This window comes from Coffea eugenioides, chromosome 7 (assembly GCF_003713205.1).
Source record: "Coffea eugenioides isolate CCC68of chromosome 7, Ceug_1.0, whole genome shotgun sequence".
Taxonomy (NCBI): domain Eukaryota; kingdom Viridiplantae; phylum Streptophyta; class Magnoliopsida; order Gentianales; family Rubiaceae; genus Coffea; species Coffea eugenioides.
Window position 1 is genome coordinate 11,467,392 of NC_040041.1, and position 25,570 is coordinate 11,492,961.

At 36.6% G+C, this 25,570-nt stretch overlaps 4 protein-coding genes across 5 annotated transcripts; 1 reads left to right on the top strand and 3 right to left on the bottom strand.

The window, feature by feature from the left end:
- Positions 1–555: 555 nt before the first annotated feature.
- LOC113777489 lies at positions 556–8,057 on the top strand. 2 transcript variants are annotated; one of them, XM_027322594.1, is made up of 7 exons: positions 556–939; positions 2,169–2,198; positions 2,938–3,036; positions 5,626–5,752; positions 6,292–6,592; positions 6,694–6,748; positions 7,241–8,057. In XM_027322594.1, exons 1-7 carry the CDS (start codon positions 772–774, stop codon positions 7,313–7,315), a joined length of 855 nt encoding a protein of 284 aa, XP_027178395.1. In that variant the 5' UTR covers positions 556–771; the 3' UTR covers positions 7,316–8,057. The 2 variants fall into 2 exon arrangements, with proteins under 2 accessions (XP_027178395.1, XP_027178396.1); XM_027322595.1 differs by lacking the exon at positions 7,241–8,057 and adding an exon at positions 6,851–7,052.
- Positions 8,058–9,300: 1,243 nt separating this feature from the next.
- On the bottom strand, positions 9,301–10,046 carry LOC113778560. The gene has a single exon (XM_027324001.1). The coding sequence runs from the start codon at positions 9,955–9,957 to the stop codon at positions 9,370–9,372; it is 588 nt and encodes a 195-aa protein (XP_027179802.1). The 5' UTR covers positions 9,958–10,046; the 3' UTR covers positions 9,301–9,369.
- A 6,075-nt stretch (positions 10,047–16,121) lies between these two features.
- Positions 16,122–16,817, bottom strand: LOC113776891. The gene has a single exon (XM_027321941.1). The coding sequence runs from the start codon at positions 16,815–16,817 to the stop codon at positions 16,122–16,124; it is 696 nt and encodes a 231-aa protein (XP_027177742.1).
- Positions 16,818–23,054: 6,237 nt separating this feature from the next.
- Positions 23,055–24,577, bottom strand: LOC113778762 (peroxidase 5-like). Its single transcript, XM_027324253.1, has 4 exons — positions 24,359–24,577; positions 23,932–24,123; positions 23,687–23,852; positions 23,055–23,592 (listed from the first exon to the last, which is right to left on the bottom strand). The coding sequence occupies exons 1-4, from the start codon at positions 24,575–24,577 to the stop codon at positions 23,177–23,179; spliced, it is 993 nt and encodes a 330-aa protein (XP_027180054.1). The 3' UTR covers positions 23,055–23,176.
- Between the last annotated feature and the right edge of the window lie 993 nt (positions 24,578–25,570).

The window sequence follows — 25,570 nt, forward strand, 5'->3', positions numbered from 1 at the left end:
ACATAATTAATTACTAACATAGGATGAACAGGATGAGATTTTTTTTTATTTTGAATATACTAGGGGGAGAGTTGGGTTGGGTGGTACGGGGGAGGGAGTGTAAGGAAGAGGTCTTGGGTTCGAGTCCTCCTGTTTACACTAAAAAAAAAAAAAGAACATACTACAAGATGTTTTCAGTAAGTTTGGAACATACTACAGGCGGGATGCATGCATTTCGGAAAACAACTTCAGTAAGTTTGGAAGGGAAGTTGTTTTCCATAAGATGAGTGAAAATATTTTACATAGGAAAATATTTTCAGTAACTTTTGTGCAACCAAACACGGGAAATTAGGAAAATATTTTCCCCCGAAACAAACGGACCCTTAAGGGGAAAAACATATGATTGGGAAGGACTATGGTTTGGTGGGCGGTTTTCATAGTAGATACTAGATACCATAATTTGCGTCTTCCAATGTCCAACCTGTTGCACTTTTTCCTTCCACACCCGTCTACTATTTGGTAACCAATCCATTAGGGAATAGGGAGTCCATTTCGAAGTTTACTAGGCCAGGATTTCCCATTCCCTAGTTTCCCGCTGGAGAATAAAATAGTAGTAAAAGAAAAGAGACGGAGTGATGGACCCTATATCCACGCTGCAGCATCGCTTTGGCGAAACAGCAGCTCAATAGTCTCCCTTCACACGCAATACTATACTGCTAGGACTAAAATTTTCTCGTTTCTTTCACGTCTAACAACTCTCTTTCCCAAATCTCCTGTTATCTTGGAGAGGAAATGCAAGTGATACCCAGATGGAGAAGTATATTGATTTTGAGGAATTCAGTGATTCAGTCAACAGCAATTGCATCGACATCAAGAACCCAGCTGGCTGATTTTCATTCTACAACAGTTAGCCTTGAGAGATGGAACAACAAATGGCCTTCTGCCGGTAAAAAGACCCCTGTGAGTATATTTCTTTAGCACCCAGAATATAAGAATCCCATTTCATATATGAGGAAAGCCCTGTTCGTTTTTCATGTTCAGAATCAAAACTTTGCTTCTTCTTATCTGATTACTTACTAATGATGGTTCTTAGGTGGTGATGTGCTAAGATATCTTGGTTGCTTGAATATTGGAATTTTGTTGAATGTGTGCTGTTGTATTGTACATATGGAATGACAGTTATGCTGTGGTGGTAAATTGTCTTTTTTGGACTAGAACCATAAAAGGGGATGAAGGTCTCAAAATAGATTTTCAATTTTACATGTTAAAGTCTGAAATCTAGAGGTGCCAACTTGCTTGGTGTAATGGCCAATTTTAGGTGACACTGGATGCTGCTTAGTTGTTTGAGTCAATTTCAGTGGCCTGAGTAATGTCCAATGAGAATTTCTTTCTGTTATTTGAGTTGCACTGACAAAAAGATTTGAACTTGTTCACATTTTTCGTATTTCTTTCATCTTCCTTGATTTCCAGGCGTGTATCAGAAAATGAAATGAATCTTGGTGTTTAAAAATGTTTCAGGGAAATAGTTAGCCTATTAGTATTCTTTTCAATTTTCTAGTCCATTGTGCATAGGTAGATGAATAACAAATCTCCAATTTTTTCTTTCTTATCATCATCTTGCAAATTTGATAATCAGTGATTAGGATGGTGGCAGATTGTTATCCTGTCTCTTCTTTTTGTTTCCACAGATGAAACTACCTTATCCATAATCACTTGTTTCATGAACTAATTTCTACAAAGCCTTTGATACTTTTTGAAACGCTTTTCCGAAGATGCACTAGATTCTGTTTACAATGATCAGGATTGCAGCAATTATTCCTAATTATTGGACCAAGATTAATGGATTTATCTTTAGGATGTCTAATTTCATATGTGTTTGTTGTGGGGGGGGGGGGGGGGAGGATACTTCATTACGTTAAGAAATGGCAGAGAAATGTGGTTGTACTTAGTAAGACAAGGCAAAAGACAATTAAACTTTTTGGGTGCGAAGCCGTTAATACTAATGACCATCTATTTGTCATGTATGAGCTAAGTCCATTTATCTGTTGTATGTGCTTGTGTCCCTTGGTTGATTTTAGTTGCCTTGTTTTGATGTCTATCAAGCATTCTCCACTTACCTGTTATAGGTTAGTCCTTTTTATTTGGTTAGTTTATTACTAATTTAGAAGTTTGACAAATAATGTCTGCAGGATGTGAGAAGTGGCCAGAAACCATCTAAGGTAAACTCCTAAATATAACGTTTTAAAATTTCTAGCTGCTTCTCTGAACATTCAAACTGATTATCAAGTTAACTGTTCCACCCCCTCAAAAGAAGTCTATATTTATTGGAAAATCTAAAATTTGGAATGACCGCTTTGATGGTGGGTAATTTTAGTGGGGTGTCCAACTTGTTTGTTAATACCATGTCAAAGTCAAAAGGAACACCTCAAACTTTAGTTCTGTTGTTGATAAGGAAATCTTTGATCCATTCTTTTCATGTGCAAAATGTTGTATGATGTCCTTTGACTTACCTGAAATTCCAAAAGGTGATAAATTCGATCTAATAAATTAAAATATAAAGATCCATATTCTTTTCCTTTCAAGTTTTCTACCTAGGGATTAGGTATACAGCAAACTCAAAAGGGGGAGAATTCGCTTCTTGTTTAGGGTAAGTTACATTGAAAGTGGTGAGTCTTAACTAAACTAGTTGTACAGCTGCTGAAATTTGGTTGTAAGAGAATGTGCAAAAAGACAGTAAATGAAAGAAAAACAAGGGTGTACAAGTGTATATCTGCTTAAGCAACACTCTTTCTCCTCCCCTCTTGCATTTCCTGTTAATAGCCGTTCTCCATTTTCCTGGAAATTGATTCTAGTCCTTCACTGTTCTAACTTCATTCATCAGTTTTTTCAGTTGTGGCGAGAAACCGTTTCTAGTTCTCTACTGTTCTTCCTTTTCTTTGACTTTGTAAATTTCAACAGGATTATATAAAATACAAAATTCGTCAGAAGCGTGCTGATACCAAGAAAGCACTGAAAAGTCTACTCTTCAATAGTGGAGCCTCCAGTTCTGTATTTGAGGTAGATCCTTGGACACATGAATGAGATTTCTAACTTTTCTGGTAACTAGAAATCCCTCTCCATTGACTTGTTCTGTTTTTATGCATGTGAATCCACACTATTTTGACTTTTGTGTCAGTTTTTCGTGAACACTGTGCTTGATGAATCTTATTGTTGTATGTTTACTTCCATTCAAATCATTAATGTATCCCCTTTCTCTGTGCTACATTTGTGACTGCCTTAAGGTGGAGGATACACATTTTTTAGGTCTAAAATCCATTTTTCTTGTAGCATACACTGAAATGTTGAGTTGTAAAATTATCAGGGAGTTATACATATCTTTCAGTGTTGGCTTATCCTATACTTGTAGAATAGACTAAAATGCAAGTTGTTTTTTTCATTCACTTTTAAAAGTAGACATGTATTTGGTGCTGAGATTGCAAGGAATTATTTACATACTAGGGAGTAATTTAGTTACTTCTTAGCTCTTGGCTAATCAGACTGTTTTTGGGGATTCATCTTTTTCTTTTCATATCAGACTAGCATAGTGGTAATCCGGTTTAAATCTAAGAGCTGAAGGGTTCAGGTCATTCTGGGTTACTGAAAGAGTTGCCGGATTGCTCTGTGAACTGACCCCCGAGTAAGGTATCGTGGATGCCAGCAACTTTCAGTTGTTAAGAGTAGTGTCTGCTCGGTGCCTTGTGTAGGATAGATTGGTTTTTGTTTGTGGTAAAGAGCTTTGCTTTTTCTGGACACTCTTGAAAGAAGGTTATGCCAACAATCTGGTAACCCATGTAAACAATCTATTTAGATTTTATTTTCATTTTTTACAAGGAATAGCTTTAAGATAATCTTAGAACTCTCATCCACATTAGAAGCATTTGAGGATTTAGCTTTTTCCTATACGACACACAAGATGTATTCTGAGCATATAATCTGATGATAGTTCTGGTGAGAAGATCGTGTCCTTTCCTGCTCTTGTGTCCATGCTTCACCTTTGTTATGGATCATTCCTTCCACCTACTTCAACATTGACTGCATGGAGCAGGTTTTTAGATTTTGCTACAAACCATACTCAGAATTATGGGTCAGCCAATTAAATGAGAGTAGAAGATATATATAATCATATTCTTGCTTCCTTCTGCACTTAGAGTATAACTCTTTCCAATCAAATCCTATATCATATGACACCAGGATGAAACCAAATGTCGTCTTCTTCAATGCACAAGAAGGAAGATGGGGAAATTTACATTCATCTTTCTCTTCTTTACATCATTGCTGAAGAGAGCTATAAATATTTTAATACTGGTTAACTATGAAGACCATCTCTTGTAGTTCAAAAGCTGGTGAAACTGATTCATTCCTCATCATAGATTGCAGACTGAAGAAGTTTCTGTGAAGAACATGTGGGGTACTATTAGAATTACAAGAGGGGGTTAGCTTCAGGTTAACTTTGACATTTGCCCGACTGCATCAGTGTTTGCTAAAGGTGATATATCATCGCCAATTGATAAAGAGAGGGGGTTATCTTCCTTGTCTTTTTTCATCTAGATGGCATAGTAGGAACCAACATGAAATAAAGAAACTAGAATTTGCAAAAGCACAAAAAATTCCTTGTGTAGAACCCATTTTTAAGTTCATTAGACTCCCCATTTTTAAGTTCATTAGACTCCGTTACTAGCTTCAAAAGGGGCTAATTATACCACCACCAATTTTGAATCTACACATTTTATCACCGAATTTTAATTTTACTATGGCTGCTGGAAAAGGTCGTACAGCTTGTATTTCAACTCATCTGCCTTGGAAAGTGGGGTTGTTTATCCAAATATTGATATTTTTATTGGAAATTATTGAAATATTGTTGGTTTTATTGATCTTTATAAAATCTCTTAGAAATCAATTTCCTAGCAATTGACTTCTTCTTTCCCCATGTCATTTGTTCTTTTTCAGCAAATCTTCCTCTCCTCAATTTCGAGGAAATTGACTTCAAAGTTCATTCCTAGAAGTTGTTTTTCCTATCTTGTGAGAATACCAATTAAACCAGCTATATTTGTTTAATTTACGTAAAGAAAAAATAGCATGATCGAGGTAAATGAACCTTGGATATGTATTTAAATATTTATATATGGTCTCAATAGTGCAAATTTTGGTAAAGTTACTTTTTATTTTTATTGCCTAGCCAAAAACCTTATAGCAGACATGAAAATATTGCATGACCATGAAATCTGGATTTCCTTTCAAACAAAAAAATATCTTGGGTGTATTATGCGTACATGGCACAACAGAGATGTTTAAGGCCAGATTGCTTGCTTAGAGAATTTACAAAGTTGCTAAAATGAGTTCTCTTGTTCACCTCTTACTTCAGGAATGGAAATCTGTCACATTATTGATGTTCTGAATTATCCTCTTCACTTGTCTCTGTTCTCTTCTTTCTTTTCATAGTAGTACTCAAACTTGTCAATTTTCCCTCTTTGTAAAGCCCAAAAGCTATCTTTTTGCTAACCTTTACAGTATTGTTTTTCATTTTAATGTGTTAGTTTTTACACTAGTGATTATAGATACTCATTACCAATGGTCAATTGCTTCTATGATTTTCTCTTAACAACCCAGGAGACATTTGCCGAAACAGATACAACATGGGATGTGGATGAGGAAGAACCTTTGGACAAGAAAGACCAATCTAAGTCTTCTCATGCTGCACGTCGTGCTGCTAGAGCTCATCATAGGAGAATGAAGCGTGAGTTTCTATTTTATGGCCTACTTTTTGATGCCATGCGGGGCATTTGGTCTTAATAGAGTCCTCTATCTCTCTTTCATTGTGTTGCTCTGGAGCATACATACATCATAGACATCTTATTAGATGTGATGAAAAAGAGCTGTTGTTTGTACAAAAACATGCTCTGTATTATCAACGAGTTTCACTTTGGATACATTTTCCCCATCTTGAGTGACTCTTGCATTTCCTTGCATTTGTATTTTGTTTAGTTCTTCTTTTTTAGGAACGGCGTTGCTTACAGGAAGTGTATTGACATTCCGACAAACTAACAACGTGCTGCTGTATAAGTAATTTTATAATATTGTAAACACGAAACCAGCAGACTAGTATTTTATTGCTTGTTTATCACAATGGGTTTAAGGTGATTGTCCTAATGAAAGCATGATAGACCATGATATTTACAGAAAAATTTCGTAGTATCTATTCATTCCTTTCTTGTTTAAAATGAAGACCAAGCCCTTTCCATTTTCTCATGCTTAACAATTTTCCTGCATCTTCAGGTAAGTTAAGAAGAGAGAGAAAGCATGACGATGTTGATGATCCAGAAAATATTTTCCAGGCATCTTTTGGGAAAAGGTGGTGTAGCTGGTATTTTTGGAGAGAGCCCTCTTATCAGAGTTCGACAACTGGATTTGACTTTAGAGAACATTCCAACTGGAGTTCTAGAAGACCCAGAGAATCAGATATTGAAAGTGAGGCAGAGTCTGATACTGAGCCTTGCATTGACAGCACAAATTCTGATAGAAAAGTTCTTGGTTTGCCCCTGAAAGGTCCTCTGCAGATTCAGGATGTTAAGAATGCGTGAGTTCTTCAAGAGAGAAGTACTCTATGTTCAGTATAATTTACGATTAGTATAAATGTATGTACAACTTGTTAAATTGTTGAAAATTTTCTTGATGTAGTTTTCGCTTGTCAGCTCTCAAATGGCATCCCGATAAGCATCAAGGCCCTTCACAGGTAAGTTTATTTCTTGTCTATTGATTGTCTATTATCACCCGAAATATGCACATGCATTACTTGTGTTTATCGTGAAAGAAACATGTCATACTTGTGTGACAGATTTAGCATTGCTGTAAATCAGAAACTGGAACAAATTCAATGAAATACAAATTGGAAGAAGGTTGAGATATTCCCCTTTAGGTTTTTAGAAAGGGAGGGCTAGAGAGTGGGAGGAAAGAGGAAGCAACAAAGGGTAATTGGGCTGCGAGAATCTAAGCTAATGCTAAGAAGAGGAAATTGTACTTTTACCTTGGGCTATATATTTCTCAAGTTACTGCTATGAGTAATGAAACTCTGTTCAATCATTTTAGATTGTTGTTGGTTTTGTCATTTTAGAGTATTATTTCTTCTGTGGTTGTTAATCTGGAAGAGAAGTTCCTTTAAGCCCTTCTTTACCCTTGTTGTGTGCAATATGGGCTCCCTGCAACATGATTATCTACTCTGTTGCAGGTAGCGGCAGAAGAGAAGTTTAAACAGTGTGTAGACGCATACAAGTCATTGTGCAGCTCACTCTCAACAGCTTGAGCTTCAAAATTTTCAGTCCATTTTCCTCTCAATTATTGGGGATGATAGGTGGAAGAGATAGGTGGGTTCTTCCTTGTGTTTAGTTCCGACTGCCCTTTAAAGAAAGCCAATTAAATATAGAAAATAGGCAATTACTATTTTAGTTCACCCACGATACAAAGCTTCATGGCTAGCATTGTAACTTTTGTTTCTCACTAGAGTAATAAAGATGGTTGGCCATTTTTGTGTCAACAATATTGTTAGGTGGAGTAAAGGTTGTATCATTAATCTTTTGCTAGAAACCAACCAATCCAATCAAAAGTCAATTGGTGTCAATCCACAAAATATAAAGTGCTTTTCTTCTCCTCTCTAGAGCAACTGCAACTAATTCATGGTTGGATAAGATATTGAGGGCTCTTGATGGAGAAAAATGACATATTGGTTATGTTTTACATTGACAAGTTCATATGAATAACTCCCAAAGTAAATGGTACAGATTGCCTGATTAGGTCTTAAACTCTTGAGGGAATGAGAAAATGTGGGTATAAAATGGACTGGTGAAGCAAATGTACAGCTCAAGATGTATAATATCAGCATGGGAGAATGTTTTGTCTTCTTCAGTCCAAAATGTTCAGTGTGACAGCAGCTTGAAAGAGAGTCTACACATTCTGTCCAAGTTCAACTTTATTGGTTCAGAACATGAATATGTTGCTTTCTTAATGTTTATCATTTATTACAACAGCATACATTATACCTTTCCTCAGCTATTGAAGCCTTTGGGCATCATGTTCCTCTGTTGAGGTGTTGCAACTTTATGCAGCTGCATTATATACCCAATATATAAGCTGCGATAGGCAGTGAAATGTGTACAACATATGAATAAAGTTGAACCTACTTTAGAGCTGAGACATATTCAACTCTTATGGGATGCAAGTATCTGTTGTAAAACCTCAAAACTGAATCTCTACTTGGTAATCTTATTCCACATGTCCTGGCACCTTTGGTATTTGGTAAAAAAAAAAAAAAAAAAAAATCTTTCAGCAGATGACAGAAATGTTAATCCATATTTGATCTTAGCAGAAGTCAGAAATTTGTCTACGCTGCTCAGCAATTTACTGTCAACTCATAGAAGATGACAGGATGTTGTATATATTGAAGTAAGTTTGAACTTATCAAAAAGAAATAAATGGGATGCTTGTATCAAGAAAATCTAAGATGGGCATTGATACTTGGTAGCGCGAAAACATGTGTAATTAATATCATATTTACGTGGGAAAATGGCCATTTAAAAATGCATCTCATATTTACATTGAAAAGTTTCATTTTGTCATCAACCTTCTTATTTTAACTGTGCCAATGACATTGATGTTATCATATATGTTTCTTGAAGTTTTGGTATTGAGACTTCGCTATCCAAACCTGAACATTTCCATCTGACTCAAGACATTTTTTATGTTGCCATTCAAAATTTACACCAAAACCACAAATTTTTTTTTTTTTGATATATATATATATATATATATATATATATATATATATATAAGTAAAAGTTTGGATGAATTCGTCGAACATATATCCGAAAGCACAAGTCACTTATGGGGGGATTTTATATAGATCATCAATTAACATAGTTTTCATATTGGTAGCGAAATTCTCGAACACCACTCCCACCTTTTTATAAGAAATGAGAAAATAATCCGTCCTTACTAAATTGAACAAACTTGTACCTTTGGTTCAATTTAAGGTCTGATTTAAACTGGCACCTTTGGTTCATTTATGCTGCACCCAGACATCAATGAGCCTTTACAGATGAATGGCCCATCAAACCAACCCCCATTTTTCAGTAATTTCTCCTTCCACCCCACCAAAAAGTTTTTTCTTTTTCCAAGTAATCATTTTTTAGCACAGATGATATGAACAAAAATTTTCGCAGCACTAAGCAATATAAATGTGTATTTATAAAACAAAATATTTCCATAGAACCAGCCAAAGGAGGAAAAAAAAAGTAATAACCAAAATCCTAAAACAGATAAATAATAATAATAGAGGAAAGTTAATTTTAGGCTCTACTGAAGCTAGAAGCAAAGAAGAACAACAGAGGAAGACACCATAAACCCATAAATCAAGATCAAGAACCCAAAATGCAGAGCCCAGTTTCTCTTAAACTTGCCAAAATAACTCTCCGGTGGTTCTTGATAAGGCACTTCCAATTCATCTCCGTACTCATCAATCACCCCACCACCACCTCCGCCGCCGGCGCAGCTGCTGATTTTCATCCTGAGCTGCCTGAGCCTGTCAGTAGCCAAGCCAAGAGTCAGCTTGTGACACCTCCTCTGATACTTGAACCCATTGATGCACCTAAGAGTCTGAGCCACGGAAACATAGAAGATCAGATGAGCTAAAGAAAGCAGCCCAATGGGTACCCAACAATGCCGGCATTGGAGCCTTGGGGACTGGGATTGAGCTAGGAAGACAAGACCCAAGAAAAGGAAGAAAAGTTGGAATAGTTTCCAAAGCTCCTTTTTCTGGACGTCTACTGCTCTTTTCTTCTCGAGGGTCTTCTCGAAATGGAGTTGGATTATGGTGTTTAGTGCTTGCAGGGCTGTTTCTTTTGGGATGAGATTGTGGCGGTGTGCGGCAGCTGTGGGGTCGTATTCCGCCATTGCTGGTGGAGCTGAGTGGTAGTAAATTGGTTGTTTGCGGGAAGGTTGGGAGATTTGTGGGCTGTGGCCAGTGGGGCTGTTTTGGGGTACGAACCAACTTGGCTGGAATATCAAAGGATGCCATGCTACGTGCAAATATATTATGTTATTGTTTATCATTATTATTATTTGGAAAAACCTCCCACATACTATTACTCCAATTCCAGTTTACACCCTTAAAGATTTTTGTAGGAACATTTATATTGGTTGACATCTTTTTCTATGAATTAAATTAGCAATTGACTTGAAGCGTGTGAGGTGCAAATTCAATCTCTGAAAAACAATTTGAGCATAATGTGCCTCGTTTTTAACGACCATCTGTTTTCTTCTTCAACAAAATAAGTTACCGTTGCATTCTTCATGTTTTCTTTAACGAAATAACCTATTCATCTCTCCCTTCCACACGGACATAAAATTTACGACTAAATCTCACAAATGTTTAGAAAAAGAAAAGGCAAAACAATAAAAATAAAAATAAAAACCAAATATAAAAACCTGCTAACCTCTCTCTTTTTCCAATTTACTTTCTTATTTGGACAACAACAATACAACCGACAAACTCTATCAATACACATATAGAATCATCCTTTCTTATTCGTGTTTGGTTGAGGCCTTTTTTCAAAAAAAAATTAGTAGGCACACAATTAAGGAATAGTTTTGATGTCCTAAACAAATTATACCTTGCCCATTTTTAGTCAAAAAATTCACAAAGGAATATTAATCACAAAATCATAGGAAAAATACTACAATGGGAAATAAACAACTTCAAGAAAACTAAGAAGAACAAGTGGTAAAACATCCATAAATTGTTCTTAGATTCTCAAAACTACATATTGGAAGAATAAACAATATTAAAAGACAACCTCCAAGGCAATCTTATCCTACTAAATCCTCTTCCACTCTTTCTATTTTGGTTTTCTTCCATTTCTTTTCTTTTTTTATGGGGTTTTTTTTGTCATGAAGAGAGATAGTTTGATGATTTAGCGTAAGTTAGTTATTTCCTTGATTCATGATGGATGGTGGTCACGTTTGTGGAGGAAGGAAATGACTAGAGGCTTTGAATTAAGGTGATGAAAATGATGAGAAAAGTGTTGTAATATGTCATTGGAGTAGTTTTTGATTGTTTATGAGAAGAAAGAAGAATGATCAAATGATGCATTTTAACTAGCCATTCAACCAATAACATAGAGGCCACACACCGGCAATTTCATCAACAAAATGCACGGTCAAATTAACACATTATTACTATTATTTTTTAAACTGAGTTTAGGGTGTAAACTGTAAAGTGCGTATAAAATCTTTGAAGGGATAATCTGTAACTTTGGTAACAGTCTGTGGGTTCTTTTGCAATTAACTCCTGTACATTTTTTCCATAGACTCCTGTACATTGAGTTATAAATTTTTGAAAAATGTATTGAATTGATTTTTTCAACGGTAGGGAAAGGAATGTGGGCCATACTGCATTGGGAGTGGGTGTCAGTGTCAGGCGAAAGAACTGTACTGAAACGCAGATCAAACCAAATGAGGAGAGGAGACCAAAAAAAAAAAAAAAAAAAAGAGAGAATGGTGCTGGATTAAGGTGAATGTGGCATATGGGACAAAATCTGGATAAAAGAATGGCGCTGGTGCAGTCAAAGAAACATGCATGAATTTCAAAAATTTCTTTATCGTTTTCTTCTTTTGAGACCAGTCCAACGAGTCAAGTTCTTATGGTTATAGACCATAGGGACAAAAGACATGTGATAATCATTAAATTGTTATCCGCTGGTTGAACGGGTGCTCATAGCTGCTCGTTATTGATATAATTTTAAAACTATATTATTAATTAAAAATTAATAAATATAAGTAAGGATAGATAAAATTCAATAAGAAAAATATGTAAATATAAAAGAGAATAATAATTATTAGTATGTGTATAAAGAGTACTCGTTAGAAAAATTCAATTGTTCTTACCTACTTGGAGAAGTGGAGAGTGTCAGGATAGAAATGAAATAGTGAGATTTAAACTGTCAATTTAGGATGAGAAAATTGAATACAAATCTGAACACAGTTGTCAGTAATAATCGTTCGAAACAATGTAACATTTTTTGAACAAAGTATAATTCTGCGTGAATTATTTATAAAATTTAACAACAAAGATATAATTATTACATATAAGATTCATATGAATAGTAAATAGAATATCCATATAAACAGTAAGAAAATATCAAACCTCTATTAGATAGATAAAAAATTTATATAAAATTACAAAATATACAAAAAAAATAATACACTATTCAAGTCCTTCCCGGCCTATGAGAAAATCAGTTGGATTCTTGATTATGCAAGTCACATAGTTATCATTACTTTTGGCACGTTTTCACAGTTGCATTGTACACTTTCATCATTGCAAAGTCCATTGGAAGTATATTCGCATTTACAACGAATTTTGACTATTTGTGCCGCAGCCCTTATCCGTTGGCTTTTTCTAATGTTCAAATTTTGAGTAAGGAGAAGATACTAAGGTACATGTCATGCATTATATAACAAATTATACTTGATATGGAAGATATTCTTAGAGTTTCAATATTGTGATTAAGTTTATCATTTTTTAGATTTGTTGTTTCAAATCTATGTATGTACGTTAAGTTGATTTTAAAATATATGTTTCAATATATTGTTTGATGTACTTACTGTCATGAGTGCAGATATTGGAATGAAATCATCCTTTTTATCTAAAAAAAAAAAATTATGCAAACAGTTCATTTTAACTAATTAGTCATGTTATTAATTAAAACTAATCCTTTTTTCAACGAAAAAAGGTGATGTTTATTAAAATTTGACATGATAACTAGCATCCAATTTTACTTTGGATGCAAAATTAATATGAGGTTTCTTGGCCCCTTGAAATGATGAACCGGAAGTGAAAAAGGATTCTTTCCTAAGTGACCCGAAAAAAGTTTTTTTTTTTTTTTTGGTGATCTGATTTTGAAAAGCAGTGAAAGTGTAAAAAATGTTCATCATTGCTTGGCCGAACCTTCAACTTTGTCACAAACCTTTTTGTTTTTATTTTGGAAGACTCTTAACAATATTTATGTTATGTAAAGAGAGTGAAAAAAGATTTTTCCTCATTTGATTGCATCAAAAAGAAACTTTGGGATTGCTGAATCACAGACAAAAAAACAATAAAAATTAATATAAATATATAAGGCAACGGAGCCATCGTAGTATTTTTTAACTATTTGGAAAGGAAGGGTGGCATTTTGATCAGTCAACCATCTGGGTTGAGGCAGTAAATGCCGGGTTATAGGAATCCTATCGTTATAGGAGTCCCCTCCCCCTACCCCTAGATTAGGTTAGATTAGATTATAAAAATCCAATCGTTGCGACAAAAAAAAAAAAAGAAGTAAACGTCGGGTGAAACTCAGGCCATTATATCCGGCTTCGGAGTGGACTCTATTGCTTAAGCCTTAAAGTATCTACTGGATCCATTCAAATCCGGGTCACATTATTGCATTTTCAAACTGGCAAACTTTTTTTTCGGGGTAAGTAAGAATTTATTAGCAACTAAGAACCAAAATAACATACAAAATATGTTTCAAATCAATAACTCTAACTTACACAACTTATATATGATGCTGATGCTAATTCCACAACGGTCTGAGATACTTTGTGTACTGAATGCAAATGGAGTAGCAGCAACTAACACTAAAATTTCAGCTTGAATAAATGTTCGTTGGTAACAACCCAAAAACCTTTGTAATCATCTATTAGTATCTGTCTTCTTGACTTTTTTGAAAGAGGACAATCTGCATTTGACTGCCTCAAGGATCTCTTCTTGAATAACTTTTTGTATCCCTGCATTCATTTTCGAATTGCCTTGCATTCCTTTCTTTCCAAATGCAATAAACAACAGCTACTAACAAAACTCTGCCTTGGGTTTTAGCAAGAGATTTGCCTTTTAAGTTAATTCCAATCCAGTCAATCAATTTGCTCCAATTGGTCTGAGGCCATTGGACAGCACATTTGGATTTGAAAAAACTCCAAATACTATTAGTCACAGAGCAATCAAAAGACAAATGACTGTGGTTTTTGAGGACGACCATCGCAGCTCGGCTATACCGAGTTCAATTCTCTATTATTTGAGACGGGTCGCCACCAGTTTTGGTCACCCCAGCTAGATATCACGTGCGGGTAACTGAGGTGACTCCCACACCCACTGGTACCTCGAATTGGTGCTGTGCTTGACACGACATTCAAGGTCTTATCTAAGAACCTAACACTTACATGGCGGACAAGACATCTGACGAGACTTGTCTACAGCTCCGTCCTGTCAAATCAAATTGGACACGCTCAGTCCCTGCCAGGTCTTAGGGAGTTGGAGCCCATTATTCCTTCCTCCAACTTGTCCCCTATAAATACCACTCTCCCTCATTCAGAAAAGGAAGGAGGAGAAAGATAGCAAGAACTCTATTATTTTCATTCCCATTACTCATTTACCGGTAAACTAACTTAATCATTGGAGTTATTCCAGAGGGAAAAAGCCCCGTTTAGTGTGTGTATCAGGAAGAGTACATCACCAAGTTCCTTCGTTCAGGAAGAGGACGTATTAGGTCAGCTCGACTTGACCGTCCAAAAATCACCTCTTCAGTTTTCAATGTGAAGTCTACAGAACGTGCAACTCACATTGGAGACAATTTCCCAACTAATTAGTCTATCTTGAGTTGAGAATCTTTGCTGGATAATCAACCATGTGGTCTGTTTGGATTGTGAATTATTAGAGATATTTTTACTGTAGCACTTTTTGTGATGTAATGTATGTGAGATAAAAAGGTAATTGAAAAGGTAAAAAAGTATATTGGAAATTGTAATGATGATGTAAGTAAATAAATTTGGGGAAATAAAACCCAATCCAAACAAATAGTATGAATGCATATCTTGGTATGGTATTTGCCCACACAACCTTTGCCCAAGAAGAACAAGGCCGTCTAATTCTCAATGTTTCCCAAGTTTGCTGGATAGAAAACTCAGACTTGCCCCACAAACTCTTATCTTTCCTGACGAGGTTTAGCTTCAGACTAGGTGGAATAGAGGAAATTACCTCATGACATAGCCAATAATGCCTACCATGGCAATTCAGCCATCTCCAATGTTCCCCGAAAATAATATCACTGACCATGAATGCATCACTTTTAGATAGATTTCTTACCCAAACTTGATAGCTGAATGAATGCATCACTCTTAGACATACATATTGAACCTCCGGGAAGCCAATTATCATACCATAGTGATGTATCTCTACTATCTCCAATCACATGAAAAAAGTGATTTGTCACTCTATCTCTCAGTTTTAATAATTTCCTCCATATCCAAGAACAATCATAGGATATTTTTATGGTCCAAATACTCCTACCTTTCAAGAGATAAGAAAAAACCCAAGTTATCCAAAAAGACGAATTGTCTCACTTCAAGATCTCCACAGCAATTTGCAAATAGCTGCAGGATTCCATTCTTCAATTCTCTTCAACCCCAGGTTGCCTTCTTTTTTTGGGATGCAAATATCCTCTAAAGCTACCTTAGCACCAGAATGCTTAAGATCCTTGCCCTTCCAAGGGAAAGATCTCAACACACTCTCCACTTGTTTAATGATTTTTTTTTGGCAGGACAAAAGTACTTGATCAATAAACTTGCATGAAAAACAGAACAGAATTGATAAGCTGGACTCTACCTTTTTTTTTTTCCAGAAACGATAGATTAATTTATTTCTACGAATAGAGAAAATACAATATATGAGCAAGGGCTCAAGTTGTGGTTTACAAAGGTGTACTGAGACACCGAGGATCAACGAACTCCTCATCAAAATAGATGTGCATTGCTTGCTTACTCAGTTCATAACTGAGTGTATTAATACTAATATTACTGGGTTGGCAAAGAAATGAGCATGTCCTAAACATTAAGCTGAGATCAGTGATGCATTCGAGATGGCCTGCTATAAGGAAGTTGCTTGGACATTGGCAGCGTATCATCTTTAAAGTGCGGTTGCATGAAATATGAACCTGTATGTTTTGCAAGTCCCGTTCCTTTAGCTTACAAAGAGCCAGTTGTATCGCCACCAATGTGTCCAGCACAGACGATCCAGTACTTCTTTATGTGAGCATCCACCCTGCCCCAATCTGATTCAGTGCATTTGTTACTGTGATGCCAATTCCCATATTTAGTCCTTCAATGTGTTGCCCCACATGTATATGAACTCTCAGGATGTCCTGCTCTGGTTCCCTCGTTTGCTCTTGATCATTTGCTATGTCTGTTTCGGAAATGCTCATACATTGCCGTGCCTGTTGGCAGTTATAGTACTCCTCAAAGTCATTCACTGCCTTTCTGACTACCTCCATTGGATGCCTATATTTGCCTTCAAATTCTACTGCATTTCTGGATTTCCAAATGTGCCAAAGAATATCCACAGTTAGGCAAATGTGTTGCATTCCATCCTTTCGTTCCTTTACTCCCATTAGCCTGCTCCACCACTTCCTGAAATCAGTTGTGTCCTCATGAAGCCCATCCCACTGTAACGGAGCCATCTTCCATATCAGCTTTGCTTTGGTACATTGGAAGAAAATGTGCTCAACCGTCTCAGTTGTTTCTCCACACTGCTTACAGATTAGCTCACCCTTTCCCGTTCTCCTAAATATAGCCTCTCTGACGGGTAACACCTGGTGTAAACACTTCCATAGAAACAACTTGTGTTTGTGTCTTATTCTCAATTTCCATAGCTGTTTCCAGACTTTGTTGCAGCCCCCAATCCAGCTTGTTTCTCCCAGATTGCTCACAGGTGCATTAGGCATACTATCCTCCGCTGTGAAGGCTTCATAAGCAGATCTGACCGTGTATTTTCCAGTGGTGCCGTGCCTCTAGTAGTAACAATCAGGTCTGTTTGTCACACTGATAGGCATTTTGAGTATATTCCTAGCTTCATATGGAGTGAAAGTTCGGAAGATGAGTGGTGATTTCCATCTGAAACTGGAGATCAGCTCGCTAACTTTTGTGATGGTGCATCCCAGTGGTTTTGGGGATTCTACTTTGCCTTGCTTCCCTTCCAATAGCCAAGCATCTTCCCAGATGTTAATGCTCTTTCCGTTCCCTACTTTTTTCCTAATTCCACTGCCTATCTCATCTCTTACTCCCATTAGACTCTTCCATATCCATGATGCATTTCCTCTTACTTCACAGCCCAGTAGAGAAGTGTTGGGGTAGTACTTGGCTCGCAGCACTTTACTAAGCAAAAGATTGGGGCATGTGAGAATCCTCCAAATCTGTTTGCCTAGCAAGGCTTTGTTGAAACCTTGGAGATCTTTAAAGCCTAGTCCTCCCTTATCCTTCGTAGTTGACATCTTTTTCCATGAAGACCAGTGCATTCTCGTTCTCCCATTGCCGTCCCCCCACCAGAATCCTGCCATCATGGCATTGATTTCTTTGCATAGCTTTACTGGAAGCTTAAAACAGGACATTGCGTAGGTTGGCATTGCCATGGTTACTGCTTTGAGCAACACCTCCTTCCCAGCTTGACTTAAGCGTTTATTGGACCAGTTAAAGATGGTTCTTTTGCATTTTTCTCTAATGAAACCAAAGAGCTGATCTTTGGTTCTAGTGATGACCATAGGCAGACCCAAATACTTCCCTTGCTTCACCACCTTTATGTTTTCCAAGCAGCTGCAAATTTCTCCTTGATGTCTTGGTTCCACATTTTTGCTAAAGAACACAGACGATTTTTCCATGTTGATCAGCTGTCCAGACTCTTGTTCATAAATCTTCAAAATTCTGCTAACTTCTTGAGCTTGTCTGTTGTCCGCTTTGCAAAAGATTAACGAGTCATCTGCGAAGAAGAGGTGCGTTATTGCCGGGCCACTCCTACTGATCCTCATCCCAGTTAGCCTTTTACTTCTTTGTGCTTGGTCCAGCAGGTGTGAAAAACCTTGGGAGACTAAGAGAAATAAGTAAGGTGACAAAGGGTCTCCTTGCCTAATTCCTCTTGACGGTGTGACGTATCCTGTAGGCTCTCCATTGATGTTGAAAGAAAAAGAAACTGTTGAGATGCACTCCATTATCCACGTGATCCATGTATCACAAAAACCCATTTTTGCCATGATTGCCTTCAGATATCCCCACTCTACCCTGTCGTAAGCTTTCGACATATCTAACTTTAAGGCCATAAAACCATGGGATCCATCTCTTTTGTTTTTTAGGTAATGCATGTACTCATGAGAAATGATGACATTATCTAAAATCTGCCTTCCAGGAACAAAGGCAGCCTGGTTTGCACTGATGCATTTTCCCAAAAAAATTTTCAGTCTATTTGCTAAAATTTTTGAAATGATTTTATACAACACATTGCACAAACTTATTGGCCTGAACTGCTTAACCTCAGTGGGGTGCTCACCTTTGGGAATAAGAGATATGTTGGTGTGATTCATGGCTTTCAACATATGGCTGGAATGAAAGAAGCTTTTAGTGGCTTTTATGATGTCTTTTTTAACAATGTGCCAAAATGTCTGAAAAAAAAGTGGAGTCATGCCATCAGGACCCGGGGCTTTGGTTGGGTTCATGGAGAAAAGGGCATCTCTAATTTCTCTGTCCTTGACTGGTTGGGTTAAATCTGAATTCATGTGGTCTGAAATTGTCTGCGATATTCCCTCCAAAGACATATGAGTGTGAGTCATTCCCTTACTCCTGAATAGCTCCTTAAAATGATTTACAACTTCTTCCCCAATTTCCTCCTCTGAATTGGTCCAAGTGGTGTCCTCCCTTTGTAGTCTTTGAATTTTGTTTTTCTGTCTCCTTCCTTTGACACTAGAGTGAAAAAAATGGGTATTTTTATCCCCCTCCTTTAACCATTGCACTCTAGATTTTTGACTCCAAAACAGTTCCTCTTCGTCATAAGCCTCCTTTAATTGTCTTTTAAGATCCCTGCTCCTTGACTTTTTGTCATCACAGTCACTGACTTTAATCTCTTCCAATAGCTTTTTAAGATTTTCAATTCGGTGCCTTGCATTTCCTTGGAAGGTAGTTTTCCATTTCAGTATCGCCAACCTGCAGTTTGCTACTTTCTTATGCACTTTGTACATATTGGATCCTGTTTGCTCCTCCTCCCAAGCCTGCCTTATTACTTGTTCCAGCCCCTCTTTGTAAGCTGGACTCTACCTGACCAACATACTTTTGCCATTTAAGTATCGTGTTTGAGCAGAGAATATAATTGACATTCATTGCTTTCTAAGGCTTTCTGCAGTATTTTTGTATTCAAATCCTGATCGAATTCGAAGAGAAAAGTCTTGATTTGACTCATTTGCTATATCGAATAAGTAGATCCAGGTCCAATCCGGGTAATCAGAATTGAGGGAAGATATTATACTTTTTGCTTTTGCCTTACTTTCTTTTGTGTCCAGCAACAAAATTAAAATGCCTATTTTTTTTTTTTAAATAAAGTTACGACTAACTCAATGCTGACCGTTTAAGCTGGTTTAATTTGATGTTTTAAGGGAGTAAAACTGACCAACCTCATAAGCTTGTTTTCAATTGTTTTCGATTCTTAACAGCAGAGTCAAAATTCGAAAGTAACTATTTGGTACTTATGATTTTCAATTTTTTGGAATAAAAAGAAAAACTAAAATCGAGTTTTGGGAAACAATTGAGAGTAGAAATTAGTTGACATTTTTGGATTAAAAAAAAACTAAAATCAAGTGTGCAAAAAGATTGGAGAACAGTGTAGCTATATTTATGTGCACTTCTTTAGCTGCCTCCACACCTTGGAAGTCACCCTACTCACAACATATTAAGGGCAAACCTTTGAGAAAAGAAATGCATTTGTTTAGGATTGCATACGAGTTGAATGAAGTCAAGTTTTGATTAAGCGAGCCGAAATGAACCCATTTTAGTATGTTCAACATGGAAATCAAATACTATCATCAATAAGCACCTTGTAGAACTTAGAAGAAATCAAGAGCAATACTGATCAAGAAAGTTTCGACTTACTTCACTGCTAATGAAACAGAAATCAATTACTAAATGCAAAAGACAAAAATTGAAATATACCATTCTACTACCAAAGCTTTTATATACACATATAGCGTTATTCTGCAGATCTATCGGTGTTTGGTAGAAATTGCCGTGAGAGTTCAACTACCATTTTCAGCAAACTCAAGAAACCTCTTCCTATGTTCATAATCCCTTATTATAACCTCCCTCCCGTTTCTTTTCTTTATAATTTGAATTCACTTTTCCTCCTTAACCTTCGTCCCCCTTGCCTTTGCATGGTTCCTTCGAGCAGTCTTGAAAGTAATTAATCTTCAAAAAATGATCACGAATTTTTATTGGTACTACTGTGGCTAGTTTTGGTGATTATGCATTTCTCTGTCTTGGCACCTTCATCCTAGTCAAGAAACACGCCAGCTTGCTTAAATGGTCTACGCTGCATTTTTGCAAACTGTAGCCTGATTTGAACTTCCAGGATCATATTTTCTCGGGTAAATTTAAGATGGCTGTCTCACTTGCCCCTAACCCTTCCTTCAATCCAATCCCCGGTTATAATTTTCATGTGGTTGTAATTTTCAGATAATTTTGTTGTACTCATCAATTTTGTTAATAAACACTAATTCAATGCATGAAAACACTTGTATCCATAAGTGTGCACCACAACAATCACACTAATTATATCAAAAGTTACCGGAAGGCGCCCCAATCCCAACAAATATATGGCAAAGTGAAAGAGAGAGGATGCAACATCTTATACCATCCATCACACAGGTATTCTGGATTTTGAGGTGATATTGAGATGGCCCAATATTTGAATTTGAATTATTATATAGTCCATCATTAACAAATTGTACATGATTTTCAATGCAATATGTAGGTTCCGCAATATAGTGATCTATATTTACACTACTATCTTCAGTATGATTTACATTAGGCAGCAAAACTCATGAATTGGCCCGGTCTGCTTGAGCTCCATCAACGTCAAGCTCAAGCAGCTTGAACTAGCACTTAAAGTTGAGTTTGAATCCAAATATACTTGATTTGAAGGTTTGTCGAACCTAATAATATACAATTAGGCGTGAACTTGACTAGGTCCAAACTTGGATTCGGATTCAAGTTGAAATTTTACTAGGAGTTGACTCAAGTTTAAGCCTAGTAAAATTAAGTTGAGTTTATCCGATTAGCCAAAACTTGATTAACCAGATTCATTAGCAACTCTAAGCAATAGTGTTTCAATTCTTTAAAACAAGCATGACAGTTCAACCTCTCTGCACTCTGTGCCGGTTGACTTAGGGGTTTTTTTTTTTTTTTTTTCTTGGGTGGAAAAGGAGGAGACTCAATTGACTTCGGGTCTTGGCACTTTGTGCCCGTTGACTTGGGTCTCTATTGTTCTGTTCTAAAGCAATTCAGTTTGATGCTGTCAGACTGTTTTTCTTCTTTGACGAACCCCTATCTAGAAATCAAAATTGTGATTGGTTGTAACTATCGTTGTGGGGCTTTTTTTAAAAAAAAAGCTAACTGTCGTTGTGGGTTTAAAAGGAATGAGAAAAATAAACGCACTATACTATTAATCTATAGATTTTTTGAATTCAAATTTCTTTTTTCCTTCTCATTTTTAAATCTCACCTCTCATTGCTAAAACAATTAAGTAAATTTTTGTATTCTCTTGTTTACTACCTGTATTTACTATTGTCTCCTTCAGACAAAGAAACTAGTAGTAAAATAAACTCCAGCACGTTATGTCGTGCTTAAGAGCGTTATCATGGATTGATTTTGGTCCAGCCTTCTTAATAGAAACTGGAGACATTGTGGTAGATGGTAGATGATGATGAAAGAAATGCACCCAAAGATGTAACATTACAACCGAAGATACCTAAACGAGAACAAGGGGATCCACCTTCTTCTCTTTCATGAGGCTGAGATTGCAGGAATAGGTCAATCCTAACTGGATTAGACTTTGTGTGATCCCAATTTCGGAAGGTCCAGTTGTATCGTCCCCACTGATGTGTGAAAGTCAAAGTTTTCGGGCATTTGATCTTTGTTGCAGAACATGCTTAGCAAACAAATTGTGGTTGTTTACTTGTTGCATGTGCATGATCAAGATGTATCGTGATTGTGTTGTTGTTTAGCACATTTTTTCAAGCCTTGGTAACTTTTTGTGTTTTCTTGATGCAGTTAGTAAAGAGAACAAGCAAATTTTCTTTATTTAAGTTGTCTTTTTTTTTAATAACAATAGAATGAATTTACATTACTTCAAACACTAGAATCATTATGTAAGTTGCTGTCCTTTGAGTTCCAGTTTTTAATTTGAATTGCAAAAGCTTTTTTAGTTTGTGTTTTTATTCTTATTGCATCCACGACAATCTCTTCTAGTTATAACTTATAACCACTCCTGATTTAAAGATTACAAACCAGTTCAGTCAAGTTGAAATTTAATCTAATCGAGTTGAGCTCAATTTAATTTTATCAAACTCGAACTTGATAAGCTTTCAATGTAAAGGTCGTGTTCAAGTTTGAACTCAATTTCAATCTAGTCGAGTTTAAAAAATTATTATTTTTATGTTTTAAAAATAGATAGAAATGGACATCTCACGCTAATAAATAATAGAAATATTAGGGACATGAATGTAATTTCACTACTAATAAAGTAAGAATAAAAAATTTAAAATATATTCAAGTCGGCTCAACTCAATAAGCTTGTCCAACTAGTTCAAGTAGTTTTGATCAAACCCGGCTCGATTGTTTTGCGGCCCTACTCTTATAGTAGCATCATGTTTAGTGTCTGATGTCCTGGGAGTCACATGGATAAAATTTTGATATGTTACCTTCAAATATTTGAGATCTGATTGAAGCGAGAGTTCGATATGTCTAAAATCTAGATAAGCAAAGATGTTTGATATGTCTAAAATCTAGAAATAAGCAAAGATGTTAAGTAGGCAGTTTACTTACTCACATCCAAATACAATTAGTGATTGACAATTACATGTGAATTTCAAAATTACGGCGTTTGTGACTTCGCTAAAACCCAAAGATAGAATAGAAGCAACTCCCATTGTCCCCTATCTAGAGCATCACCCATGTGGTTTTCCCCTGATCAGGGGAAATTGTAACATTGTTGAGTAGAAAGACATAAACTATACTGAATGGTCCATTTCCTCTTCGGTTTGGATATACACATTCAGTTGTTGATCACCCTACAGGTGGCCCGAATCTCTCCAGCATCTCCAGTCAGGACACCAATCTGACCCATTCTGACCATTGCATCAGCAAACTTATTTTGCCAAAGAAGAGGGTTTTGAGCATTTTGAATCACTTGATTTGCAGTTGAGGGATTTGTCAAAAGAGTTTGGTCGGAAGTGAACAAGCCTCTGTTGGCTAGAATGTTATCATAGTAACATGTATCCATAATGGTTGGGGTGGAAGGGTCCATTGGCACCACTAAGTTAGGATTGCTTATGCTCCCTTGAGGGCACTGCTGTGCTAGCTGAGCTGCATATGATGGATCCATACTCGGATCCTGTGTGGTCGTGGTGTTGAAGTTGAATAGTCTGTTGCTGAATGAAATGCAATGTGATCGCCCAATGGTGTGTGCTCCTGATCAAGTAAAAGTTAAACTCTCAAATCATATACCTCAATTATACATCGTGTGCTTTTCGGTTATGTTGAAATTGATGTCCCATGTCTTTACCTGAAAGCGTTACCATTTCATCAGGCCGAAGTCCCTTATTTGCAAATGCTTGAATGAGTTGGTTGACACCAAAGGCAGGAGATGGCAAGTTTGCTGATGCCTCTCTGGATGATGAGATTCTGCCGTCTCTTCTTCCTGCAGGAACATCGTAGCCAGGCCCTCCTGTCTGCAGGAAAATACAAATTTTATGTTCTGTGCTTTAGGATGACCAAATATGAAAGCTGAAGAAGAATTATAGGTCTCACTATTTCCACACTGTCCCTTGCTGCATAAGCAAGTATATCAGCACATGAGACGATTCCTGGACATAAGAATTCGAGTCTACTTTTTGCATCGTCAATGACTTCAAAGCCTCGAAGACTAGGATTATTTGCTGGTGCATCTTTCTCTGCTTGATTTGAAGGAGTGGAATCAATAAGCACCGATCCGTCACATCCCTGTAGAACAACAAAGAAGACAAACTAAAGGTTATGAATCCGGGATCCAAAACATGATCACTGTCATTAGCTGAGGAGATAATTCGCTTTCCAACAATCCAAGTATCTTGCGAAAGTAAAGTTCAAGTTAGTGATCATTGATTAACTTACTAATTCAAACATTTCTAGTTTGTCAAATGCCGAATTTTGAAACTTAAATGCTGGAAAGGATTAAGTGACAATCAGCTCTACTCACCCGAACAAAACAATCGTGGAAATGCATCCTAACTAGGCCTGCAGCGACTCCCCTGTCAAGATTGAACGCATCCCTTACCTCTTCTTTGATCATAATTTCTACAAAGTCACACACTCCATTATAAAACCCCACTTGGAGCTGAGCATTTAAGGGAATTACACATTGGTATACCACTAGAATAAAAGTTGACAATATAAAACTTAGCTTATTTGAGGCCATTATTGCTGTGTCTGCAGGGTTATTGGTCTCATAATTCAGGTACTTATAGGGAATTTAGTACAGTATCATGCTAATTACTATTTACGTAATTTGGGCTAATCAACCTATAGTATTTTTAATCTTATAATGCGATGTTAAAAGGCAGTAAGCTGTAACGTCGCTTTTCCTTGGTTACATGAAAATCAGCAAAAGTGTTCTTATTGAGAAGAAGATGCAAAACAACTGGAGTGGGGTCTGACCACAATTACTCGTATATCTTCCCGTTACTACTATGCTAGATCCTAAAGGCCCTGTAAACTGTAAAGGGGGGCTGTTTAAAAAGGTTTATGCATCAGCTATTTATCAAGTCCAATTGTGTTGACTTCCATGAGAAAAATCCAAGGATAGTGGTTAAAGATGGAAAGTTCTTATCCATTCAAGATCGTGAGTACGTACATTGTTTAAAGCTCACTGATTAAATCGCATTTTGGATTTTGTGCTTTCTATCTAGCATGCAATAGGACTTGATTGTGCATTCTATGATCTCATTTTACAACTTTGTGGTGTCAAGTGGTCCTATCTTGTTGACTTTTTCCTTCTTCTTCTGAAGTATTAAATTGAGCAATTGTTGGTGGGATTTAGTTGAGCAGGTTAATTCATCTTTTATTGAAGATAAATAGCCTTGCTCTGATTCCTGATGAACAACGCAAATCTGCAGAGATCAGCTGGAGGCAAAAATGATGCAGGATAATGACGCTTGCTTATGTGAAAATAATGATCACATGCATAATACAACTGCACAATGACAGCTACTTAATTGAAAAGGATGAGTCGTATTGTTAATTCAATTTGATAGACCATTAACATGAATGCTGTGTAACGCGAGTTCGTGATTAGATCTTCTGAAGACCACCATTGATTAGTTTATCATCTACAAACGACCAGACCAAAAGAATGAAGTCTGCAAATTTCTTTTTCAATTTCCACAAGGGGGATTGTTGAGATGTGCCACTT